Source organism: Cavia porcellus, unplaced genomic scaffold (genome assembly GCF_034190915.1).
Source record: "Cavia porcellus strain 051 isolate PalLab524CR breed Dunkin Hartley unplaced genomic scaffold, mCavPor4.1 scaffold_1, whole genome shotgun sequence".
NCBI lineage: Eukaryota > Metazoa > Chordata > Mammalia > Rodentia > Caviidae > Cavia > Cavia porcellus.
The window spans coordinates 186,293,801-186,317,011 of record NW_026947484.1 but is presented as its reverse complement, the minus strand read 5'-3'; the positions used below and the strand labels follow the sequence as shown (position 1 = coordinate 186,317,011).

At 37.1% G+C, this 23,211-nt stretch overlaps 1 protein-coding gene across 2 annotated transcripts in view; it reads left to right on the top strand.

The window, feature by feature from the left end:
* Positions 1-23,211, top strand: part of Plppr1 (phospholipid phosphatase related 1) — a 282,868-nt gene that overhangs the window by 210,633 nt on the left and 49,024 nt on the right. Inside the window, exon 3 of one of the 2 annotated variants that reach the window (XM_023565531.2) lies at positions 21,885-22,073. The exons of the other annotated variant lie outside the window; for it this stretch is intronic. Within the exon in view, the coding sequence (XP_023421299.1) occupies positions 21,885-22,073 (189 nt within the window). The remainder of the gene's footprint in view (positions 1-21,884; positions 22,074-23,211) is intronic. 2 annotated transcript variants of the gene reach the window in all.

The window sequence follows — 23,211 nt, the reverse complement described above, 5'->3', positions numbered from 1 at the left end:
AGGAAATTAAAAATGATTAATATATTCTGTATTGCTATCTTCAGAGTATTTGCTCAGGTTACAATACACGGGCATGCCAAAATGAATAAACAATATAAGCACAAACTGTTTTTTTCAATGAACTAAAATAAATTACTAGTATAATTATCATAGTATCCTGTGTCAGCATGTATTTATTTATTTATCCTTTTCCTTTCTGTTTTTCTCCTTTCCCCCATAGTAACTGTACTCTTCTATTAAGCAGTTTCTTCCCCTTTCCCAATGTCTATTGTGATATTATTAAGTCTTGGGTACTATTAACTCTAGGATTTTCTTGCCCTGTAGAAGCAATATGCTATATTAATATGCACATATGATTTATTTCACTTATGAGCATCTAGTTGCATCCATTTACCTAGAAAAGCCTCGAATTTATCATTTTTTATAGTTCAGTAGTACTCCATTATTTAAGAATATCACATCTTTTTTATCCATTCCACAGTTGAAGGACATTTGGATTGCTTCCAAAATTTAGCTGTCACAAAATGTGCTGCTATAAACATGGGTGCACATATATCAGTGTGGTATGCTGTTTTTAATTGTTCTGGGAAAATACTCTGAAGGGAAGTAGCTGGATTGAGCTATCCTATCCTCCTTTACTGAGGAGTGTCCACATTGGTTTTCACAGTGGTAGTACCAGTTTACACTCCAACCAACAGCAGAAAATGGTTTCTTTCCTCACTAAAATTGTCATCCATTAATTTCTTGATATTCTTTCTGGGGTGAGATGGAATCTCAGTGTTGTTTTAATTGCATTTCTTGAATGATCAATGATGTTGAACATTTTTTTCATATGTTTATTTGTCATTTTTATTTCTTCATCTGATAATTCTATATTCATTTCAGATGCCCATTTTTTAACTGGGTCTTTAAGTTTGAGGGGCTTGATTTTTCTTAGTTCTTTAAAAGTTCTAAATAGCAGTTCTTTGTCTGAGGAACAGCAAACTAAATTTTTTTCCCATTCTATGGATTTTCTTTTCACTCTGTTGGTGACTTGTTTTGGTGTGCAAAACTGTTTTAATAAGGTGAGAGCCCAGTTGTTGATTTTTTGAAGTACTTCCTATGGAGTTTGGTTATTGCTCATTAACTCTCTGCCTGTACCCATGTCGTCAAGATTTCTACCTAGTATTCCTTCCAGTAGATTTAGTGTTTCTGTTTTAATATTTAGATCTTTGATCCATTTGACTTTACTATAGACATGCTTCTGGTTTTAGTCTTCAGCATTATGGGAAGCCAGTTTTTCCAGCACCACTTATTAAAGAGGTGATCTTTCTTCTGGTGAATGTTTAGCCCCCTTTCTCAAACATGAGGTGGCTGAGTGTCTTTGTAATTGTGTCTTCGTCTTTTAATCTGTTCCACTGATCCTCAGGTCTGTTTTTTTGTCAGTACCATGCTGATTTTATCACTGTAGCTTTGTAGTATAATTTCAGGTCAGGAATTACGATGTCTCTTGCCTTGTCTTTGCTGCCCAGAATTAACTTTGCTCTTCTAAATATCTTCTGTTTCCAAATGAGTTTTAAGATGTTTTCTCTGGATATGTGAGGTATGCTAATGATATTTTGATTGGAATTACATTAAATCTGTATGAGAGTTTTGGGAGTATGGCTATTTTCACCAATGTTGGTTTTTCCTATCCATCAACAAGATACACCTTTCCATTTTCTGATAGCCTCTTGAATCCCCTTGTTCATAGTAATGTAATTTTCAATGTATGAATCTTTTACTTCCTTTGCTAAGTTGACTCCTAAATATTTCAATTTTTGGATTCTACTGTGAAAGGTATTGCCTTCCTAATTTCCCTCTCAGTGAGTCTGTTGTTGTATACAGAAAAATTATTGATTTTTAAATGTTGACTTTGTACCCAGCTATACTCCTGGAGTTGCTTATTTTTTTTTTTTTGTCTTTTTCGTTTTTATCGGTACCAGGGATCGAACTCACGACTGCCTGCTTACAAGGCAGGCGCTTATGCCGCTGAGCTAAATCCCCAGCCCCTGGAGTTGCTTATTAAGTTTAGATGTCTTTAGTGGATTTTTTTGAATCTTATATGTATAGTATCACATAATCTACATTTAATGAAAATTTAACTTCTTCCTTCCCTATCTTTATTCCACTTATTTCTCTCTCTTGTCTGATTGCTCTGGCTAATATTTCCAGTACTACATTAAATAGAAGGGATGATTTTGGACATCCTGGTCTGGTGCCTGATTCTAGAGGAAAAGCCTTCAGTTTATGTTCATTTAGTATGATGTTGGTTGTTGGTTTGTCCTAGATGGCTTTTATCTGACTGAGGTAAAGACCATCTATTCAAATTTGCTCTAGTTTTTTTTTTTATCATAAGTGAATGTTGGGTTTTATCCAAAGTTTTTTATACATCTATTCAGATGAACATGCCAATTTTGTGTTTGGCTCTGTTGACATGGTGTATTATGTTTTCTGATTTGTATATATTGAACCATTCCTGCATTTCTGGGATGAATCCCACATGGTCATTGTGTATAATATCCTTTATGATTTTCTGTATTCTGATTGCCAGTATTTTTTTTTTTTGCGTCTATGTTCATTAGGGAGATTGGATCTACTTCTCTTCTTTGGTTGGATGTTTCTATGGTTTTGATATTAGAATAATGTTTGACTCCAGGAATGAGTTATTGAGTGTTGGTTCCTTTTCAGTTTCATTAAAGAGTTTGAGGAGTATTGGCAGTAAGTCTTGAATTTCTTATAGAATTCAGCTGTGAATCCATCTGGGCCTGGGCTCTTCTTTAGGTAAGGACTTAATTACATTTTCAATTTCAGAAACTGATATTAGGCCTTTCAGAATTTTTATATATTCTTGACTCAGCTTTAGTACTTCTTACATTTCTAGGAATCCATCCATTTCTTCTGTGTTTTCCATCCTGTATGAGTAATAATTTTTGAAGTAGGTATTGATGATCTAAATTTCCACAAGATCTGTAGTGATTTACCCTTTTTATTCCTGATTGTGTGAATTTGAATCTTTTCTTTTTTGATACGGTTGGCTAGGGTTTTATCAATTTTACCTTCCAAAGAACCAATTCTTTGATTCATTAATTCTTTGTATTGCTTTCCTAGTCTCAGTTGCATTAATTTCTGCTCCAATCTGTATAATTGCCAATATCAAGCATGGGCTTGATTTGTTCTTCTTTGTCTAGAAGCTTGAGGTGCATATTTAGGTGGTTTATTTGTTCTGTTTTCCTGGAGAATTCACCACTATAAATTTCCCTCATGGGACTGCTTTCATTGCATTCCACAGGTTTTGGTAAGTTGCATTTGAATTTCTTTTATTACAGATATTGCTTAATGTCTTCTTTAAATTCATCTGTGACACTGTTTTTACAGGAAGCTGTTCTTTAATTTCTATGTTTTAATGTGGTTTTTGCAATTTCTTTTGTCTTCTATTTTATTACACTATGGTTAGATGGTTTGCATTGGATAATTTCAGTTCTTTTACATTTACTTAAGCATATTCTATGGGCTAGTATATGCTCTACTTTAGAGAATGTCCCGTGTGCTATTGAGAAAATTGTGTGTTCTGATGTTCTTGGGTAGAACACTGTAAACATCTATTAAGTCCAGCAGGTTAGGGGGTTAGGGTTAGTGTTAGGGTTACTGGTTTTTTGTCTAATTGATCTACCACTTTGTGACAATGGGATGCTCAGTTCCCCCATTAAAATTGTTTTGTTTTTTTTTTTTTTTTTTGCTTATTTGAGTTTTCATGTCTATTAATATTTGTTTTCTATAGTTGGGTGCTTCCATATTTGGTGCATTTATATTTAATATTGTTATGTCTTCCTTGAGAATTTTTCCTCTCACAAGTATATAGTGACCTTCTTTATCTCTTCATCATTTGTGGTTTGAAATTCACATTGTCTGCAAATAGAATACCTACCTCTGCTTTTTTCTGGATTCCAATTGAATGAAGAATTTCTTTCCATCCTTTGATTTTTAGTCTATAAATTTATTTTGAGTTAAATGTGTTCTTGTATATAGTATATTGTTAGATCTTATTGATACATTATGCCAGTCTATTTTTTTCAATTGATGCCCTGAGTCACATACATTGATGTTTATAACTGATTTTGGTTATAACTGATAGTTATAACTGTATTGATTTGTCTTCATCATGTTATTTTCCTGCTGTTGGTTCTCTGCTTTCTTCCCCGTTTAATTGTTTTCTTTGCTTCATGGTTCCTTTGTTTTGTTTTTCTTGTAATTGCAGTCATTTTTGTCTCTATCTAGAATATTTTTCAGTACTCTTTGCAGTATTGCTTTGGTGATCATGAGTTACTTCAGCAGTTTTTGTCATGGAAGTGTCTTATTTCTTCATTAATTTTGTAGGACAATTTTGCAGGGTAAATCAATCTGGGTTAGAAGTTTTCTTTCAAGACTTGAAATACCTCACTCAAAGCTCTTCTTAACTTGAGGTTTTGTGTTAAGAAGTCTCCCATGATTTTGATGGGCTTTCCTTTATAGGTTAAGTTTCTTTTTCTAGCAGCTCTTAATATTCTGTTCTTGTACTGAATTTCTGGAATCTTATATGCCTGTGTGTAGATTAATTTTGATTATGGCTAAATGGAGTTCAATATGCCTCACTTACCTGTATTTCAGATAATTTTCCTATGCTTGGGAAATTTTCTGCTATTACTTATGCAAATAGATTTTTATGTGATTTGTGTTGACTCCTTTTTCATTTACACATATTAATCTTGTTATTTTTCTTTGCACCATTTTGCAGCTGTTGAATTGTTGTTTCCTTATCTTTTGTTCTTTTCAAATCTTTCCTTTTATGAATAATAGCCACGATCCTATCTTTAGAGTCTGAAAATCTATCTTCAGTTTTGTTCAAGCAGTTTTTCCAACTTACAATGGAATTTTAAATTTCCTTAATATCTGCTTGAATCCATCTCATGCATTCTATTTCATTCCTATATTTCTCTTCACGATTTCCACTCTCTTCCTATCATCATCCATTTCTCTATCTATATCTTTTCTAGGTTTGCTGAGCATTTTGTTAATAAATGTTGACATTTTTTTACCTGAGAGATTATTTTCTGGTATGATTTTCTCTATAAGCTCATGGATTTGCTTCTTTACTTCAGTTGCTATCATTCAGAAATTTCAGGTGTGTATCTTCCAATTTCTTTTATGTTGATGTCTCTTGGACATTTGAGGGGGGGCCTGAAGGTTTGAGATTGAATTTTGCTTTTTCATCTTGTCACATGTTTGAAACACTTTTTGTTTTATTTTCTGCAATGATCCTTGTGAGTTTTCATAATAGGTGTCTGTATTACTAGTGTGAAGGCCTCTATCAAGGAAACGTCTGTTCTTCAGGGATGTCTTCTGTGTGTAGTAGTTTCTTAGTCTGTGCTTGTCTCAAGATCCTATCTTTCCCGTTTATTAAGAGTGGAATGGTGGTATCTATTTGTCTCAGTCTCCTGCCCTTTTTTGTAGAGCTGTGGGGAAATTATTACCCCAAAGCTTCTCAGTATTGTTACATAGGATAGAACATCTGAATACAACAGATATAACATCCTAGCTAAAGTATTAAAATTAACAATAACCATAGCGTCAAGTGAAATTTAGAAACTGACAAAGTGTGGTAACTATTGTTTGAGACCCTAGCGGCAAAGTTTATAGTTGTATAACAGAATAAATCACCAATTAGGAGTTTGTACGAAGAGTGTTCCCTTTAGTATGGTGGTATTATCCTGTGGTGGGGAGATTTATGGAAGGGTAGTGTATAAAACTAAGATAATTAGAGAGGAAGTAGAAACAAGCCTGGAGGACAAAGGATGATCACACAAGGTTTGGGAAAACAAAGAAGAGGGTAAAAAAGACAGAATGAAGGAGCATTTGAGTGACTATCTGAACTTGTTCTTTGAATTTGGGGAATAGGATTAGTTTTCAATGGCTGGAGTTTTATCCAGCCATTTAGAAAAGACACAGAAAAAGAAAAAGAGATAGAAAAAGTAAAAAAGAAAGAAAGGAACAAAAATAGGAAAATAAAAAACAAAAATGAGAATAAAGGGCTTGGGCTTTTATTGGCTGTCAGGAATCAGACAGGTGAATTCCTTTGGGGAAGCTTGTTTTTGAGTCATGGGCTTTTTCCTACACTGAGTACCAGTCTGGCAGTGTGGTGGGAGGAGCCAGATACCTGAATTCCTCTGGAAAAGCCTCAAGCTCCATTCTTGATGCTTGGGATTTGAAGATGAATTCCTCAGGAGCTGGCTATTTAGTGCAAAAACTATATTCTATCAAAAATGATAGTACAGTGAAGAATACAATTATCACTACTACATTTTCACGTATTTATTTGGGTTTTTACAAAGCAAAGCAATTTTCCTCAGCAGTGTGTCTGTGAAAATGATTAGAGAAAAGGTTCAAACTACCCTCAGAGATAAATATGACATTTTCTTTGTGATTTCACAGTTTTAAGCTGTACAAACTAAAATAGGTAAACTAATAACTCCTTATATCCTCACAAATCACCCTGTAACAGCACACGTCCATCACCCTCTTCATTCCATCTCCTCCTTTACTCTGAAGTTCTTTGGAAACCTTCCCACCAGATCATCACCTTCCAAATTAAAATCCTTTCTCCTGACCCTTCCTCTATATGGTTTTGTCTGGTTCAAAACAGAATACATGTCCTTTACATGTCTTTCAGAGATGTCAATAGTAACAATGATGTTGAGTTTGACAGTCTGAGATGAGTGACAAGAGGTTGTGTGGTGCGGGGAGGCTCCAAACCATACTGGAGCAGGAGGTCATAGTCAAAACGAGCATACTGCCATGCAAGAGTGGTGGTTTCACTACAGTGGCTCATCACAGAAATTCCATGGGTGCTGCCCAGTTCTAAGTATGCAGTTGTTGTTGCTGTTTTTGTTTATTGCATTCTTGCATTCTCCAATTTTAGACTGGCAGGATGTGTTGATAATAGTGTATTAAGAACTCAACCAGAGAGTCTGTTTCAGTACTGTGAGATGTCATTTATGTCTGTATGCAAAATATTTCTGTGTTGTATCCAAGGCTGTAGTTATTGATTCCATGATCAAGAATGCACAGCACTGGGCTGGGGATTTAGCTCAGTGGCATAAGCGCCTGCCTTGCAAGCAGGCAGTCGTGAGGTCAATCCCTGGTACCGATAAAAATGAAAAAGACCCCCCCCCCAAAAAAAAGAATGCACAGCATATAAATTCAGCTAGAAATAAAGACTTCAGCAATATGAAGTTTTCATTTCTTTATTTAATACATGTAAGCAGATTGTTCTTACTTCCCACATATTACAACTAAACATTTATATTTTCATTCTTTTTCTTCTTGTCATTCCCCTTCTTTTTCTCAATAAAAGAGTCTCTTCCAAACTGAGTTCCATGAATATGCTGTTAGTTGATGACATTATGGGAAGAAAAAGCAAAGAGGAGTTTCATGCTGGTGTAAGTTTAGAAGACTCAGTACACCAAAATATGCTTCTAGGAAATTCGTACTACCAATATCCTCTGAGAATATTCCAGTAACAAAAACCTATCAGGTAGATCCACTTAATATAAGAATTAAATTTATATTTCAGCCCTTAAGTAAGTTATATTTACTTGGGGCTTTGAACATCATATAAAGCTTTAATGTGGATATTATTGCAATGTGAACAACCAAAAAAAATTATAAAATTCTTTTTTTTCCTTCCACCTAGATACAACACTCAAATGATTTTCTACAAGAGACTAGGAAACCGTAATTTAGGCAGGAAGTACGGCCAATTAAGACTCAGAAAGCAAAAATTGCATTGATGAAGATTTAATACTAGGATTTGCATTCAATTGTGATGTCAAGTTTTTCTCTCCAGTGACTGTGCTTGCTAATTAGGTCCATATCTCTTACTGAAAACGTCTTTCAATTATGAATGAATGAAATCTTAAAGATTTCAAGGAAATTAAATTTCCTTTAGAAATTATAAGTGTAGTTTCTCTTACTGGCTCTTTTAAAAATTGAGATGGACTCATCATCATTGATTAATGAGACGTCTCCATTACTCCCACACAACCCCCGTAGACCTACTATTAATCTAAATGTGCTTCATATGTCTTAGATATGAGAAATGATATCTTATTTCTTTTGAATAGGACTAAATATTCCATATGCTTGTACCATTGTGTTGTTTTTAAATTGCATTGCTTTTTCTGTGCTTTTGGCTGGAGTAGCCAGCATGTAAGGACTCTGCTGATTCTTTTCTTTCTTCCTCAGAAGAAATTGCTACTTTTGTCGTTAGCATCTAAAGAGTGGCATCCACATAGCACACCTGTTTTCCTTGTAGCTTAATTAGTGTTTCTCATTCTTACAAAGATCCTAAACACTGGGAAGTCATATTTAAGAACACTGGTGGGTTTAGAGCAGAGGTCCCAGTCCAGAGCCCTAAATACCTTGATTCCTCCTAGAACCAGGTAAATAGTTTTGGCCATAGCTCTTTGGATTAGTGGAACAGATAACCAGTTACACTACATGAATCCAAAAGGGAAATTTTAAATAAAGCTGAAAGTGTCTTCCTTGAAATCCATAGAGCACAGACTGGCCTTTATAAGGAAGTGCAAAAAGAAACTGAACAACCATTGAATCTAAATTATTTTTATGTCCGGGCTTCAGTCTCCTCACTCTTTATGCCTGGTTCATTCTTTGCTCTGTACTTTGTACATTAGCTTTCACAGCTTTTAGGTTTAAATGGCTACACAAAGAAGCTCTGTAGCTCCTGGAATTGTAAGTCCTGAGTTCAGTAGTCCACAAAGAGATGAATTTCTGTGACTCTCACTTCAGATCCCTGAAAAAGTCTCTTGGGCCCTGCTTGGCCCAGGCATTGACCTTTGAGTCAGCCACAGCCAGGGAATCAGTCTTGCAATACAAGCATGCCTGGGGTTCAGGTGTGTAATTCTCAGATGTGGAAAGTGATGGTGTCGATGAACATTTCTAATTATATCAGTGGACTACTTTCTCTCTTCTTAGGGAGAAACCAGTATGTCATCTAGGGCTATAATCTCACCACAGGGTCAGGGTCCTCCTCCAAACTCACTGTGTCTTGGGAGAAGCTATAAGACTGAGACCCTGAGCTCCTAAAAAGCCACATGCCACTTTTAATCATGTAATCTTCTTTACAGTAGGGCAGTTGGCTTCTTAAATACCCACAGAGTCTCTCCCCAATTCCTCAGAGCTACATCTTTGTTAAAAGGTCACAACTGGCTGGACCAGACTAACACAGGAGAATCTTCTTATGTTTTTTTTATTTAGAGAAAAAAAAGCCAAACAGAAAAAAGCGTAGAAATAATATATAATTTCAAAAAAATAACAGTAAGAAATTATTAGTTGATAAATTACATATTGTTGTCTTAGAAGCAGTTGCTCAAGTCACAAAATCAAAACATAAAAAGTGAACAGTCAAACAATAACAGTACAAACCATCCTGTTTGATGAAATAACAAAAACTTAGTAGTATGGTTATCTATCTTGCACATTTAAACATGCATACAGTTATTACCTTTAGAGCACTTTCTTTCCCTTTCATTACTATAATATCTGTGATACATTTTAGATCTTATTTCAGTTTTTATTATTATTTTTATACTACAGAAACAATATGATATTTACAAATGTGAGTCTGATTTGTTTCACTTATTAGGGACCTTTCTTACATGATCACAATTCCTTTGCCTTTGCTACACAATGTAACATAATCAGTATCTCATTATGTTAATAGATCATGGACACACCCAAAAAAGGACCATGTAGGCAACATACACCAATGGACAGAAATGTTGGGGTCAGCTCAGAATTCTGCATACTACAATAAAATGCATAAGGAAGAGAAGTTAATCTTGATTTAACATCTCCTGGAGATAATATCACCATCCTTAGGTATAAAGGAAAATTAGTATAGGACTGGACCTAAACAGGTTTATAAATTAATCACAGTAATATGAGCATGTATACCTCACAAATACATCTTTTTGGCTTCTCATTCCTCATGTTGGCCAGGTTTATTATTGTCAATTTGTTCTTTTAGTAAACATATTTGGATGGTGCTTTATCATCTGCAAAAGGTTTCTCCAAGTCTTCTCATGTAATTCCATTTCTCATGTTACCTTATATTCGTTAGAGAATTTCTTGCTAGACAGCTCAAAAGATCATAGATGCTCAAGTCTTATGCCTAGAATTACAAAGTCAAACAGTGGCAGTAGAAAAACTAAAAGTCTGGCTTTTGTCTCCATATTCTGCTCCCAACTCCATTTTGGTCCTTTTTAATGCCATCTGAATATGATGGCTGAACAGGGAACATCCTGACCAAGGACTCACTCATCACCCTTAGAAACAGCTTCCAATGCCTTTGGTGTCCAAGAACAGTTTTTGACTTATTTTGAAACTCTCAGTGTTATCTTTCAGAGTTGAGCAGTCTAAGGCCTTGTTATCCTGCCTTTCTTTCATGGAGAAGCGGGATCTTTCATATTGGCATGCTGGGTAGTGCCTTAAGGTTTTTAGAATTTTTGATCAGTCAGTTAAGGTTTACAACTTTTTAAATATTAAGTTTCTTGGTTTGTGCTACTTTCACTATTAGGAGAAAGGGGAGATGGAAGGAACTTCTCTTTTTCAGCAAGTACTCTAAGACATGGCCCACCCAAATGGCACTGCTAACATTTGAAACTTCACAGATAATTGTGGTAGATGTTATTACTCTCATCTTAAATGTGAAGAAAATGAAATATAGATTGATTTTGTATATTGCCTGATACTGCAAAGGTGGAAAATGGTCCATATAGTAGTGAGCCTTCGTCTTTAAGCTCCAAAGATCATGAATTTCTATCCCACCATGGAAACTAAGTAAATGCCAGGGCTGACCTAGCCCTTCCCTGTGTTTCATGTTTCTCTGAGTTGATATTCTTTTCCTGATGCTGCCACTGTATCTCTCCATCCTCCTTTTATTCACTTCTCCACCTACCACCCTACAATGATAGCAACTAACCCAATTGTATTATGTCACCGACAATTTGATCGTGGCCTCATAGGCTTAAAAAACTAAAAGAATACCTTCATTTTGATATTTCTACCAACCAGTTGATGGGTTGGGCACACAGATGATGTTTAAAAGTAACTAGTTGACTTCTTATACTTTCCTTGAGAGATGTCTGGTGAGCTCTAAACCAGCTTAATTTGTTTTAACAAAGAATGTAGCAAGACTTAGAGCTTTTAGACTACAGAAATTCTTGATGGATTGCTTCTATCCACTAAGTAGGTAAAATGTACACCAAACCATCCATGGCCTTCTTCTTCTCTATCCAGTCTCCCATCATTCCCACTTTTCTATGCATGTAATGCATATTGAGCTTTACCATTTCCCAGCTCCAAGGCCTGAGACAGTCCTAGAGATAGGTGGGGCCCACGAGCATCTCAAGCCAGAATCCAATGCCTTTCACTTTCCTCACCCCTGCGTTGTGCATACCACAGTTTGGCTGTAGTTACTATTAGCTATGCCTTCTGCTTTTGTGCCTCTGTCCACATAACATCTCTGCTATATATTCACCCACGCATTTGAATTTGAAAACATCGCTACTAGCGAAAGATCAAACAGAAAATTTCTCACACAATTTAGTTTAACTTACACTCAATATTTATCTCTTCCTTGCTGCCACTGCAAATCTACATAAAATTATCCTATACTTTACCTTTCTCCAGATAATCTAATAAACAGCCACCAATACACAGGGTGAAGGAAATGGCTAAAGACAGGGGTGTGGTATTTACCTTTATTCTTCAAGGAGTGGCCGTTGAGGAAGGGGTCTGCGTCCCGGGTTATGTTATGTATTTCCCACTAAGGGTCAACACAATGTCATTTTGTAGTTGAGACCCTATTCAGATGGCAGCCTTGTCTCTTTTACCAAAAATATGAGCAAGATAAAGTCCAGTGTGTTCTATGCAGAGAAAATTCCTTACTTTACCCAAAATACCTATGTCATGCCTTGAGTTGCTTTAACAAATTATCATAAACTGAGTAGTGTAAACAACACAGTATTGAAGGCTAGAAAATCCAAGATCAAGATGCCAATCTCTCATTGTTTGATGGATCACTTTTGTGTCTAAATTTTGTAACCTGACTAGGTCTAAGTTAACAATATGCAATAATATATTAACTAGTGCTAATGCCCTAGTTTCTCTTTCTTTTTTGAAATTCTGTATCATTTCTAGCCTTTTTTTCTGTTTTGCTTTTTAAAATAAAATTTAATAAAAGATGCCAGTATATTAACTGTCTACTTAGGGCCCTATTGATGACTTACTTATAAACAGCTGCTTTATTTTATTTGATTTTATTTATTTTTGATTACTTATTCATTTTTGGTGCTGGAGATCGAACGTATGACCTCGCGCTTACCAGGCAGGTGCTTGTGCTGCTGAGCTAAACTCCCAACCCCAAGCTGCTTTATTGTAGAAAGAGAGAGATACTGTGTCAAGTCTCTTCTTCTTTATTTTTGAAACAGGATTTCACCATACAGTTCAAGCTAGCCTTTTGTAGCCCAGGCAGGCCTTGAACTCAAAGCAGTTCTCCTGCCCAAGCCTCTGGAGTGCTGGTATAACAGGTGTACACTACCACAACCAGGCGAGTCTCTTCTTATAGAGATGCTAATTTCATTTAAAAGGGTTTCCACCCTCATGAAACAATTCTTTTCTAAAGGTCTTAGCTTTAAAACCAGTCTATAGAAAGCAATCAGTGAAGATTTTGGGAGAGTATGATGATGTTTAATTATAGTTATTCTTCAGGATGGCAACTGTTTACAGCAGGGTAAGTGATAGCATAGAGAGTCTGAAATACCAAAGGCAGGAAAACCAGAAGGACAGGATTTCAATAAGGTAAGTGAGACTATGTGGAGGCTTGCCTAAGACAGTGGCAACAGGTGTAAGAAAAATAGGATACATACAAGGAGGCACCGCAGTGAGTAAAGCTTTGCAACTGGTCAGGTGTGGCACAGAAGAGGAAATAATCTAAGATGATGTTGACATTCCCAACTTAAGTGAAGGGGTGCTACTTGGATCAGGATAGGGACTAGAAGAGAAATAGGATCTTTGAGGAAGGACAGATGCTGAAGTTTCACTCCCAGTTCAGATTTGTGTTATTTAGAGTGTCTGGAGAACACAGTGTTAGTGGTCAGAAGAATGGCAATGAGGATGCAAAGAGCGACAGAAAAGTGGAAGCCACAGAGAGAACGAAGACTTCTTAAAAAAAAGAGCAGACAAAATGAGATAGCGGTTAAGGGTAGACCAGCGCAGGATACCACAATTTTAGATTTCTCTGAGGAAAAGAAAAAAATTAAAGCAGTTGGAGAAGGATCATACTAAACAAGTTAATGTAATATTTCTAAAGAGTGAAGAAAAGAGAATAGGAGGACCTCAGTCAACTTCTGCTCTCATCCCAAAGTCATGTAAAGAATGAAAAGATCAGGTAGGTTGTTAGAGAGAGAGAGAGAGAGAGAGAGAGAGAGAGAGAGAGAGAGAGAGAGAGAACCGAGCATTTACCAATGCAGGGTGTTTTACATGCATCAGCTCCTTTGACTAATAGCAGATTGCAAGTATAAAGGAGTAGTTATAAAGCACCACAGGTTTAAATTCCGGCCCTACCATTTACTGATTCTGTGAGCTTAGACAAGCTTGCGCATTTTGGACAAGGGTAACTGGTTACAGCTCACAACATAGTATGAGTATCGTGTGTGAAAACATGTTTAAAGTCACATAGCCAGTTACAGTGTATGGTCAATGCATGAGTCATTAGCATTTCTTTGGGTTTATTTTATGACATCTGTCCTCGCATGGAAAGTTGCATAAGTCTGAAGACCACGCCTGTCTTAACAGTTTTGATAACAGCTCACTACTTTCAACATCGTGTGTCATAGGCACTTAATCAGTATTACTTTAATGACTTCATGAGTTCATTCCATCCACACATCCTTGCCTGTGAGAACCCCTCTGGTCTTCTTTAAAGAAGAGGTGGTGAATTCTAGCATAAATACTGATCCACTTCAGCTTTCTCAGCCTTCACAAGAGGTTGTTCTTCTTAGCCTCAGCTTAATTATCTGATAATTCAATGATGTAAGTCTGCATTTAGCTGGCAGTTTCCTAAAAGACAGTCTCTCATTCACTGCTGCCCAATAGCTTTGAAAATCTGAACTAAAAGAAAACATTGGTAAGAAGAACACCTAGTTCATCTAGGCTTCCATAAAATGCTTGGTGTCATGAATCAGATGTCACTCAAAGTCCTTGGTGCTCAGTCCTCATTCAAGTCTCCCAGTAAACTAAAGAGGTGGGAACTACGGTATTACTGACTACTTGTTATAAGTAAAGAAACTGAGGCAAAAGATTTAATAAGCAAGAGAGCCGATTTCCAGCCTTTTCTCTGAACCTTTCATTGCACTGTCTCTCTCAAGCTCAACTCAGACTGAATCAGAATGTCCATGTCCCCATTCTATTTCTCGGCATTAATTTTTTAAATGAATTTTGTATACATTAAGCAGTACTGGAAATCAAACACAGGGCCTTGGGGGTGCTAGGCAAGCACTGTGAACGAGATTCCCATCTTATGTTAAGCCTTAATTGAGTTGATATGAGGTTTTGCATTAAAAAAATAGTCTTATTCACCACCAAGTCACTAATGATTTATCATGTCACACTCTGTAAAACCCAAAGAAAGAACCATGTCTGGTGACTGTTTTAGAACTAGTCTACTTATGCTTGACTGTTGGTTTGCTTTTTATCTTACAGAGACCATGAAGTGCATGATTGATCCATGTTTCATCATTGCATTGCTGGACAGTTTATGCTTAAGGATGCAATTCCTGTCCCTGTTTACTGTTATTCATTTTCTTTCCTTTCCTCTTCTATTCCAGCTTCTTACTTGTGGTGGTTTGCTTAATTGGTGATAACTGATATAATTACTTTTGGATCAGAATGAGAGTGTGTAAACAGTCCCATTGCATCTTTATGAGATAGTTATTATTAACCTTCATACTGATAAAGAAACTGACCCTCCAAGGCATTTCAATAAAATACCCAAGAATGTTTCACATAGTTTAGCACTTACCATACTGACTTTCATTTATAATCTGATTTTCTCCAGGCCATCTAAATGCGTGTGAAGGGATACATTATATTTAGAGTAATTACCTCAGTCATTCTCATGAGCTGTGTGGCTTCATGCAATTCATGTAATTTCTCAGTACGTGTTTTTTTTTATATGTAAAGTGGAAACAATATATCCTTTCACACAGCACAGATGGGGAGATTAAGTTAATTTATGTGAAGTTCTTAGAACAGCTTTTGGGACATAAACATAATATGCCACTTATCATTTCCTCCTCCTTCTCCTCTCCTTCCTGCGTTCTTCCTTTTCTTGAGTTGGGTTACCGGGAATTGATCTCAGGACCCCACGCTTGCCAGACAGGCGCTGTGCCACTGAGTTAAGCTCCTACCCCCAGCTCTTCCTTCTTAGCTTTTGATCTGGTTGTTTGGATTCTCCAGCCCCTCTGACCGGGCCCCTGGCAAGATCTCCTAGGGGCTCACTGTCAGCTTTCATGTGTGTTCTCCCTGCCATCTCTACGTTGCTTCCACTTTCATCAGTGCCACTCGAGAGCCCCACACCAACCCCAGAGACACAGGCAGCCACTGGCGAGGATGCTCTTTCTTAACACTGAAGAGCATGCAGACTTTTAAACTGTGCTTTTCCTCAGAGTTCTCACTAAGACATGCTTTTGCATTATAACCATGAGAGTTCTTGCCATCTGAGCTCCATGCAGGACTCCTTCTGTCCTAGATTTCCTTCACCAAGTCATTCTACGGCAGGAAACACGTCCATAAGGTTGAGCCATGAACAGTGTTCTGAACAGGCGCCATGTTGTTCTCCATCTTTTTGAACCCCATCTGCTACAGCAACAGGCCCCTCTTTTGTTCTTTTTCTGTCCACTCCTCCCCATTCAATCACTAGCCACGTGTTTCCCTGAAGGAATTGCACTTGGGATCAGCTGTCAACCCTCTGACAGATCACACTGTGTTGTGAGCACTCCCCAATTTGGTGGTAAGTTATTGGGGTGGGGTGCATGTCTGAGAATTCCTTACCTTCACTGCACTCAGTTTGAGACTGATCTCAGAGGGAATTCCCTAGAAGAGCTGTTGACTGATGGTTTGGCATTAGTAACTCATGGTCAAGCGAGAATGAGAAACCCTATTGGGGATGGAAACATTCATTGTATCAGGTAGAATAATCAAGCACTCGAGTAGTTCAGAGCCATTCTGATTTTATCGCAGCAAGTCCCACACAGAAAACCCCTCAGTCCCAGGCAAACCAAGAGGATTGTCCAGTATTTTTTCTTTTTTAATTAATTGTATTAGTATACTTTTGGCATACATATTTATTACATTCATCATAGAAAGTTGATAACCCTACATAATATATCCTAATTGTTTTTCTTCCCATTCCCTTCCTTTTCCTTTAATTCTTCTTCCCACCTCTTTACAAAATTTAGTTTCTATTGTTTTTCTCCCATTCTTTTTTTACTTTTGTATCTCTAGTCCTTCCCTTCCCTTTCCCCTTCCCCTTCCCATTAGAACATTTCCTTCCTAGAGAGAAATAGGATTTCCCAGTACGACAAATACCCCTACACTCCAGATCACATACAACCCCTCTCATTCCAACCTCAAGATCTGTGCTGCACCCCACCACACACACTCCCATGAGTCATGTCACCATCACCTGGTACCCTGTTCCCCCAGTTTGTATCAAGTCTATATGTTAGTGGTCCACAATTGCTCCAAACTTTAGATTTTTTTGCTGAGCTTTATGACCTTAACAAATATTGCTCTTTGTGGTGTTTCTATTTTTCTGATCTGCAGAGTGCCTAAGGGGCCTGAGGTCTCATCTTCAAGACAGGCTATGTCTCAGAAATCGCTGGCATCTTCCTTCTAAATCCTTGTGGAGCGATCAGCACTTAACACATTTTCTTAGATTAGATTATCATTTTGGGGAAGTGACAGCTGAAGAAAGGCCCTGGTGTGTATCCTCCTATGGTCATAACTGCTTCTGTCACACTGACGTCTTCAACCCTTTAACCAGTACTCAACCTGACACTGCCTCACCATCTGCTAATGTGACAGTGACATGATGGCCTCCCTCCATGCATTCCTGCATGGGGCCGGGGAGGAAGCAGATATGGCAAGTGTGCCAGCTGGCACCAGTCACAAATCTAGACAGTGACAAATCATGCCCTAGTACAGGGAGGAGAAATGGAGACACAAAAGGCTGTTGGCGCCATCAGTGCGGGGGAGTGGACCTCTCTGCTCCTAGAAGCAGAATCAGTGTGCATTGAATCTGCTCCTGGAGCAACTGCATGAGCTTCTTTTAAACATATGGTCACAAAAGAATGTTTAGTAGGAAATAAGATGAAATCAACATCTGAATTATTCGATTCTCACTTCTTTTGGATCTCTAAATGGCATTAATGTGGATGCTCCCAGGAGTTTTAAGAATTGTTTGAAAATTTCATACATTCTGACTGCTCAGGGGAAAAATCAAGGCAAGTTGACTTGTGCTAGTGACTGAGTACTGTTTCATAATTTTCCAACAACCTGTATGCTCTTTGAGTCTCTGGGGTTCTGTGTTCTTAGGTGCTGCAGTGAACTCATTAGTTCATCATTGTTCTCTAAATGCTCCTTCCGGAATTAAATCAGATAGCTATTAAAATTTGTTCTACAGATTTCTAATTTAGGCAAATGATATTGCCTTTTATTGTGATTTTTGCTAATGTTTTTATTAGTGATTTTGATGTATTTAATGCTGTAAGTGTGCTCTAAGTTTCTATTCACTACTTTTGTATTCCTTTCTCTCTATGCACATTTATTTTGGTCCATTTTTACACTCTTTTCTTTTTTTAAGAAAGGCACCCAATAAAATAGAATACTTTTCCTCAAGAGAGGAAACTATATACTATTTTTGGTTTGGATTTATTTTCATACAAAATTTCCCATAGATCCTTTGTGTCTCTAAGCAGATATCTCCTAAGTGATATTAAATCCAATGATATGAGTAAAATACACAAAATTCCCAGTTCAGTTCTGTTGGAGGACAGAGACAATTTCAGAAGCAGTAACTCAAAACTGTTGAAATCTCAGTGCTTCCTCTCCAAAACATTCAAGTCAAGTAATCAGATTCCTTCCCACAATGCCAACTCCGTTAACAAACCATGCACAAAAGAAACAGGGACATTGTACCTGTCATGGTTTATGTCTGTGTCCCCCAGGCCTCATGAGTTTGCAATGTGCATTTGTGAATGGGGTTCATTGTCTAGTGCTTGGATTGATGGTATCAGTGCTCCACCCACATTGGGGTGGAGCCAGGATGTGATGTAATGGCAGGAAGAAGGTGTGTCTTGATTTTTGCTGGTTCCTGCTTGCTGTTTGCAGCCACCATGAAAGGTGGCCCAGCCATGCCCGCCTGCCTTGGAGCCAACTGAGTGTGGACTGAAACCTCCAAAAACTGTAAGAAATAAACCTTTCCTTTCCCAACTTGGGCTTGAGGTATTTTGTCTCAGCAATGAGTAAAAAGTAACTAAGACAGTACCTATGGTTTTAGAAGCTACGTATAGGCAAAAGTACTATTAACAATGGCAACAATGGCACACCTATGTCATAATCTTATAGAAAACATATGAATTCAAGTCTCTTCCTTGTTGCTATGAGCAAAACAAAACTGAATGATTGAGATAGCAAGCTACCTCAGGCGTGGAGAAACACCACTGGAGTGTCCATAGATGATTGCACACTCTTAACACTGTGATGGAAAAACCCCCACAATCCCTGAGTCAAAACTTTCAGACACTAGAAGAATATCGCCCTTGCATAGCAAGAAACAGTGACATACAACAAATGGTGAATGGGGAGCATGATGTACGGCCTGAAAGGAGAGGTGGTAATAGAGACGGACAAAATAAAGACCTTTGTGTCAGATGGCTGGGAGTTTGCATTACAGTTGAAAGATACAAAATGCTGCTGAGCTGAACATGAAAGGCATGGAAAAAATTGGAATGATGAGGAGCATGATAAATACAAATAGCCCCTATTGAAAATGATACTTTCTGTTATGGTGAGGTATAATTGCAAAAGTACTGTCTCAAGAAGCAGAGGCAGTGGTGTAAGACCATGCACCAGTGAAGTGGCTGGAGTATAGGAAGTGGATATGAATGTTAAACAGTGCTTTTCTGCTAGGCAGCAGACCTGCTTCGCCCCCCAACATCTTTCCACCCTTGGGTATTGGGTGCAATTTTAATACTGTTTCAGGAGATTTTTTGTTGTTGTTGTTTTAGGAGGGTTTTATCCTGGAAATTAAGAAATGAGTTTCTAGTTCTGGGTTTGACATTAATCAGCCTTGTCACTTTGGGTTAGTAATTTCAGGCCTGGTATAAAACGTTGACTTCCTAAACCTCCAGGAGATTACAGTTTCCCCTCACTGCCTTATACATACTGCCAAACAGAAACAGTGTCAAACCACAGGAATGTAACACATTCTTCCAAGTAATGACTATTTCCAACACTGATTACTTTGATATCCTTAAACAAATCAATATTTAAAAACATTTTTCTCCATTTTAATCTCCCCACCTTACCAGTGTTGCCTACGCACATGTTTCATTTCTTGTTAGATTGTCCAGCTGTGGCAGATTTCCCTTATTGAACCTCAGTTTCCTTCTCTGTGAAGTAAAGAATTTTCTTATCTATGACCAGAATTCTAGAAACTGTCTTAACTTTCTATAATTTTACAGCCTCAAAAGTCTATTTTCTGTCCACCTTTATCAATGTCCTATGATGACATCTTGGTGTTTCCAAATAGAAATAAGAAGAACAATATTATATTTCTATACTCACTCATTCCACACGACTGTAAAAATGGTATTTTAAACTTCAGTGGATATCTAGACAATTCCCAATGCAAATAAAAGGATAAAAGTGTGTCTTTTTATGTCTAAATCTTTTTTTATTTATAGAGAAAAACAAAACAGTGAAAGGCTACAAGTAATACAGAATTTCAAGAGAAAAAATATACAGTAAGAATTCACTAGTTAATAGATCATATATTGTCATCTCTGAAACAGTTGTCCCATTACAAAATTAAAGCATACAAAGTGGACATTAATACAGAATTAAAGCATACAAAGTGGACATTAATACGGTGAGATTGCAGACAGTTCTGTTCAATGATCCCATCTGTTTCCATTGGTTTTAACATGTTGTATCTTATTATGTTTTAATGTATGCAATAGTATAAGAAAAAATTTTTATAGGCAAAGAGATAGTATAGAAACCGATGTTCGGTTTCTGTTAGCTGGTTCTAGATATCCTGCAATACTTTCATTCTCTTGAATGGTTTCACACTGTCTTGATAAGTTTGACGCTATAATACACGAAGTTAGACTCAAATATTTCAAGGAAAGAGACACTAGGATAACTACTATTAATGTCAGGCTATCTGGTGGTGAAACACAATGATGCTTAAGTTGTTCGGTTCTGACCTGTGTTGTTCTATTGATGTGTTCTTTTTTATCTCAATCTCCCCTCCTTTTTTTTCTTGTTTTAAAAATTAATTTATTTCTTAGTGTCTTTTAATTAAGGCAAAACTATATTAAAAATAGCGGGATATATTATAGTAACTTTTTTGTTTTCCTATTAACCTGATTCGAACCCCTGTATTGTTCTCCACATCTTGTTCTGATTTTATTATATTCTGTTTTGTTTAATAGTATCAAATTTGAGGGTATAGGCAACCACTTTAAAGGCAACCAGATATTCTATGATGCCCATTATGGTTTGACTATTATCTTCTTTGGAAGTCCTGTAAGATCTCCAATGTGGGTTTTATTGGTCTTGTTCTGTACTGTTTTCTTCAATTATTTTATACCAGCTGATATAGGCAACTCTTTTTAGGATAACAAGAGGCATAATGGTAACCATTGTTGATCACCTAATAATCTCTTTTTACATTATATACTATGTCCATCCTCCTGTTCTAACTGACTCTGTTTTGCTTTGTCACATTGGTTTTTATTTTTTTAAATGTCTAAATCTTATGAAGGATAGTAAGCCGTGTTCATCAGTAAAGTATCTTTTTTACTGGTGGAAAGCATTTTGGAATAAAGCAAAACCATTTTGGAAAATGTTAAATGTCATGATTAATGTCAAACACCTGCCAGTAATTTAGGGTGTGATTCTGCAATTTTTTTCTTAATCCTTTTAGGTTTTAGCTTTACTGTTTGGTCATTCTTGAGTCACTTATTCAGTCATTTGTTCCTGACTCTCTACTTCTAACATTTTATCAGGTAGACTTACTGCCTGCTATGGAATTTGTTTAGAATACATCTTATATCCACATGTAGACACCTTGTCCTGTCTCTGCCCTGTGACTTTTCACCTTTGTCATAGGGGGAACAGTGCCTTCATTTTCATGCATACACTGAGAGCACAGCAGCAGAAACTAGTTCTCTCTACAAGCCTGGTTATGCTCTCTCTTTCAGATGGAAGCTGTGTATTATTTGCTGGAAAAGTTGTATAACAGATGTTACCAGGAAGATAAGCAAACACACATCTGCAGAGCAGAGAGCATACTGAACCAGGCATGCACACACTTGCTAACACCAATACCAATACCAATACCAATACCAATACCAATGCCAGGAGAATTGCTGGGTGATGGATGGAGTGTGCTCAGAGGGGCCAGCACTGCTCCAAAGCCCTGCTAATGACTCTTTGTGGCCATGCTGTATTTTCAGCTTGTCATCATGGCTGGGACAGTGCTGCTTGCCTACTACTTCGAGTGCACTGACACTTTTCAGGTGCATATCCAAGGATTCTTCTGTCAGGATGGAGATTTGATGAAGCCATACCCGGGGTCAGAGGAAGAGAGCTTCATCACCCCTCTGGTGCTCTACTGCGTGCTGGCTGCCACTCCAACAGCTATTGTAAGTACAGAAATAGACTTGGATCCTTATTGTCAGGTATAAAGGGTATTTCCTGTTTGCTTTCTCTCCCTTTTCTTCTCACCTTGGGCATTTACTAGCAGATTTATCAGTGGTGTCCTATTTCAGCCGAGAGTGAATGGAGTTCTGTATTAAAAAAAAATCGTTAAAATACATCTTGTCTTGATAGGTGGCTATTGATTTTTCGTATCTGAATTTTGAAAAACGTAAATTTTTAAAAAGCGTGTTTCAAATCAACAAGCACAATTAGCTATCTTGTTAAGAATAGCTACTGTGCTTTTTAAAAAATATGCTACGGATTATGTGTGTTCAGAAGCGATCTTGATTGTAAGAGCTAACATTGATATAAAGACTCAGATTAGAATGGAACAGAAGTCTCCCGACTAGCGTCTCCTGCTGTTCTGATTGAACCTTGGGGGAAGCCAGAGATGAGAGCAATTGCTTGACCCAAAGTTTGCTGTGATACATCCTTGATGCTTCTGACCCCATTCACATTTTATCACTTTCAATCCAGTTGGAACTTTCTGCCGGCTTTATTTTCTCTCTTAGAGGCAAAGAAAAAATATTGGCCAGACAATTCTCTGAGGAGACTGCTTCAAAGTATAAAGCTTGCAGATTTGTGTTATCTAGTCAAATGATTTAACACTTAAGTGTTTCAGCTTTTATTTTAAAAATGACATTTTGAAGGGGCTTCAGAGTAAAGACTTCTGTATCTAAGCATGCTGCAATGTGACATTGCTAGGGATGTAATATCATTCTTCTACTGTAATAGCTGTTTTCTCGACTGACCTACCTCCCCATCCACATATTCTGTATTCTCTTTTGGGGATAGTAATATAAAAATACTGAGCTGCATGCTGAAGTATGTACTGATTAGTTACGCTTTCAGTGAAAATTTCATTTTCAGTAGCAATGATTTTGTTTAAAAAGAGCTATAATGATGTGTACATAATGGGTCAATATTTTAAGTTTCTTTGGATCATTGATCCCCTATTCAACAAAGGTAGCTTTTAAAGACTGATACAGTGCTTTGGGGGTTTGAAAGGTCATTGATGGGGGGAGCTCTGATAAAGTACAATATAATGGATCAGGATGGCTAAAAACACAAGCATTATAGCGC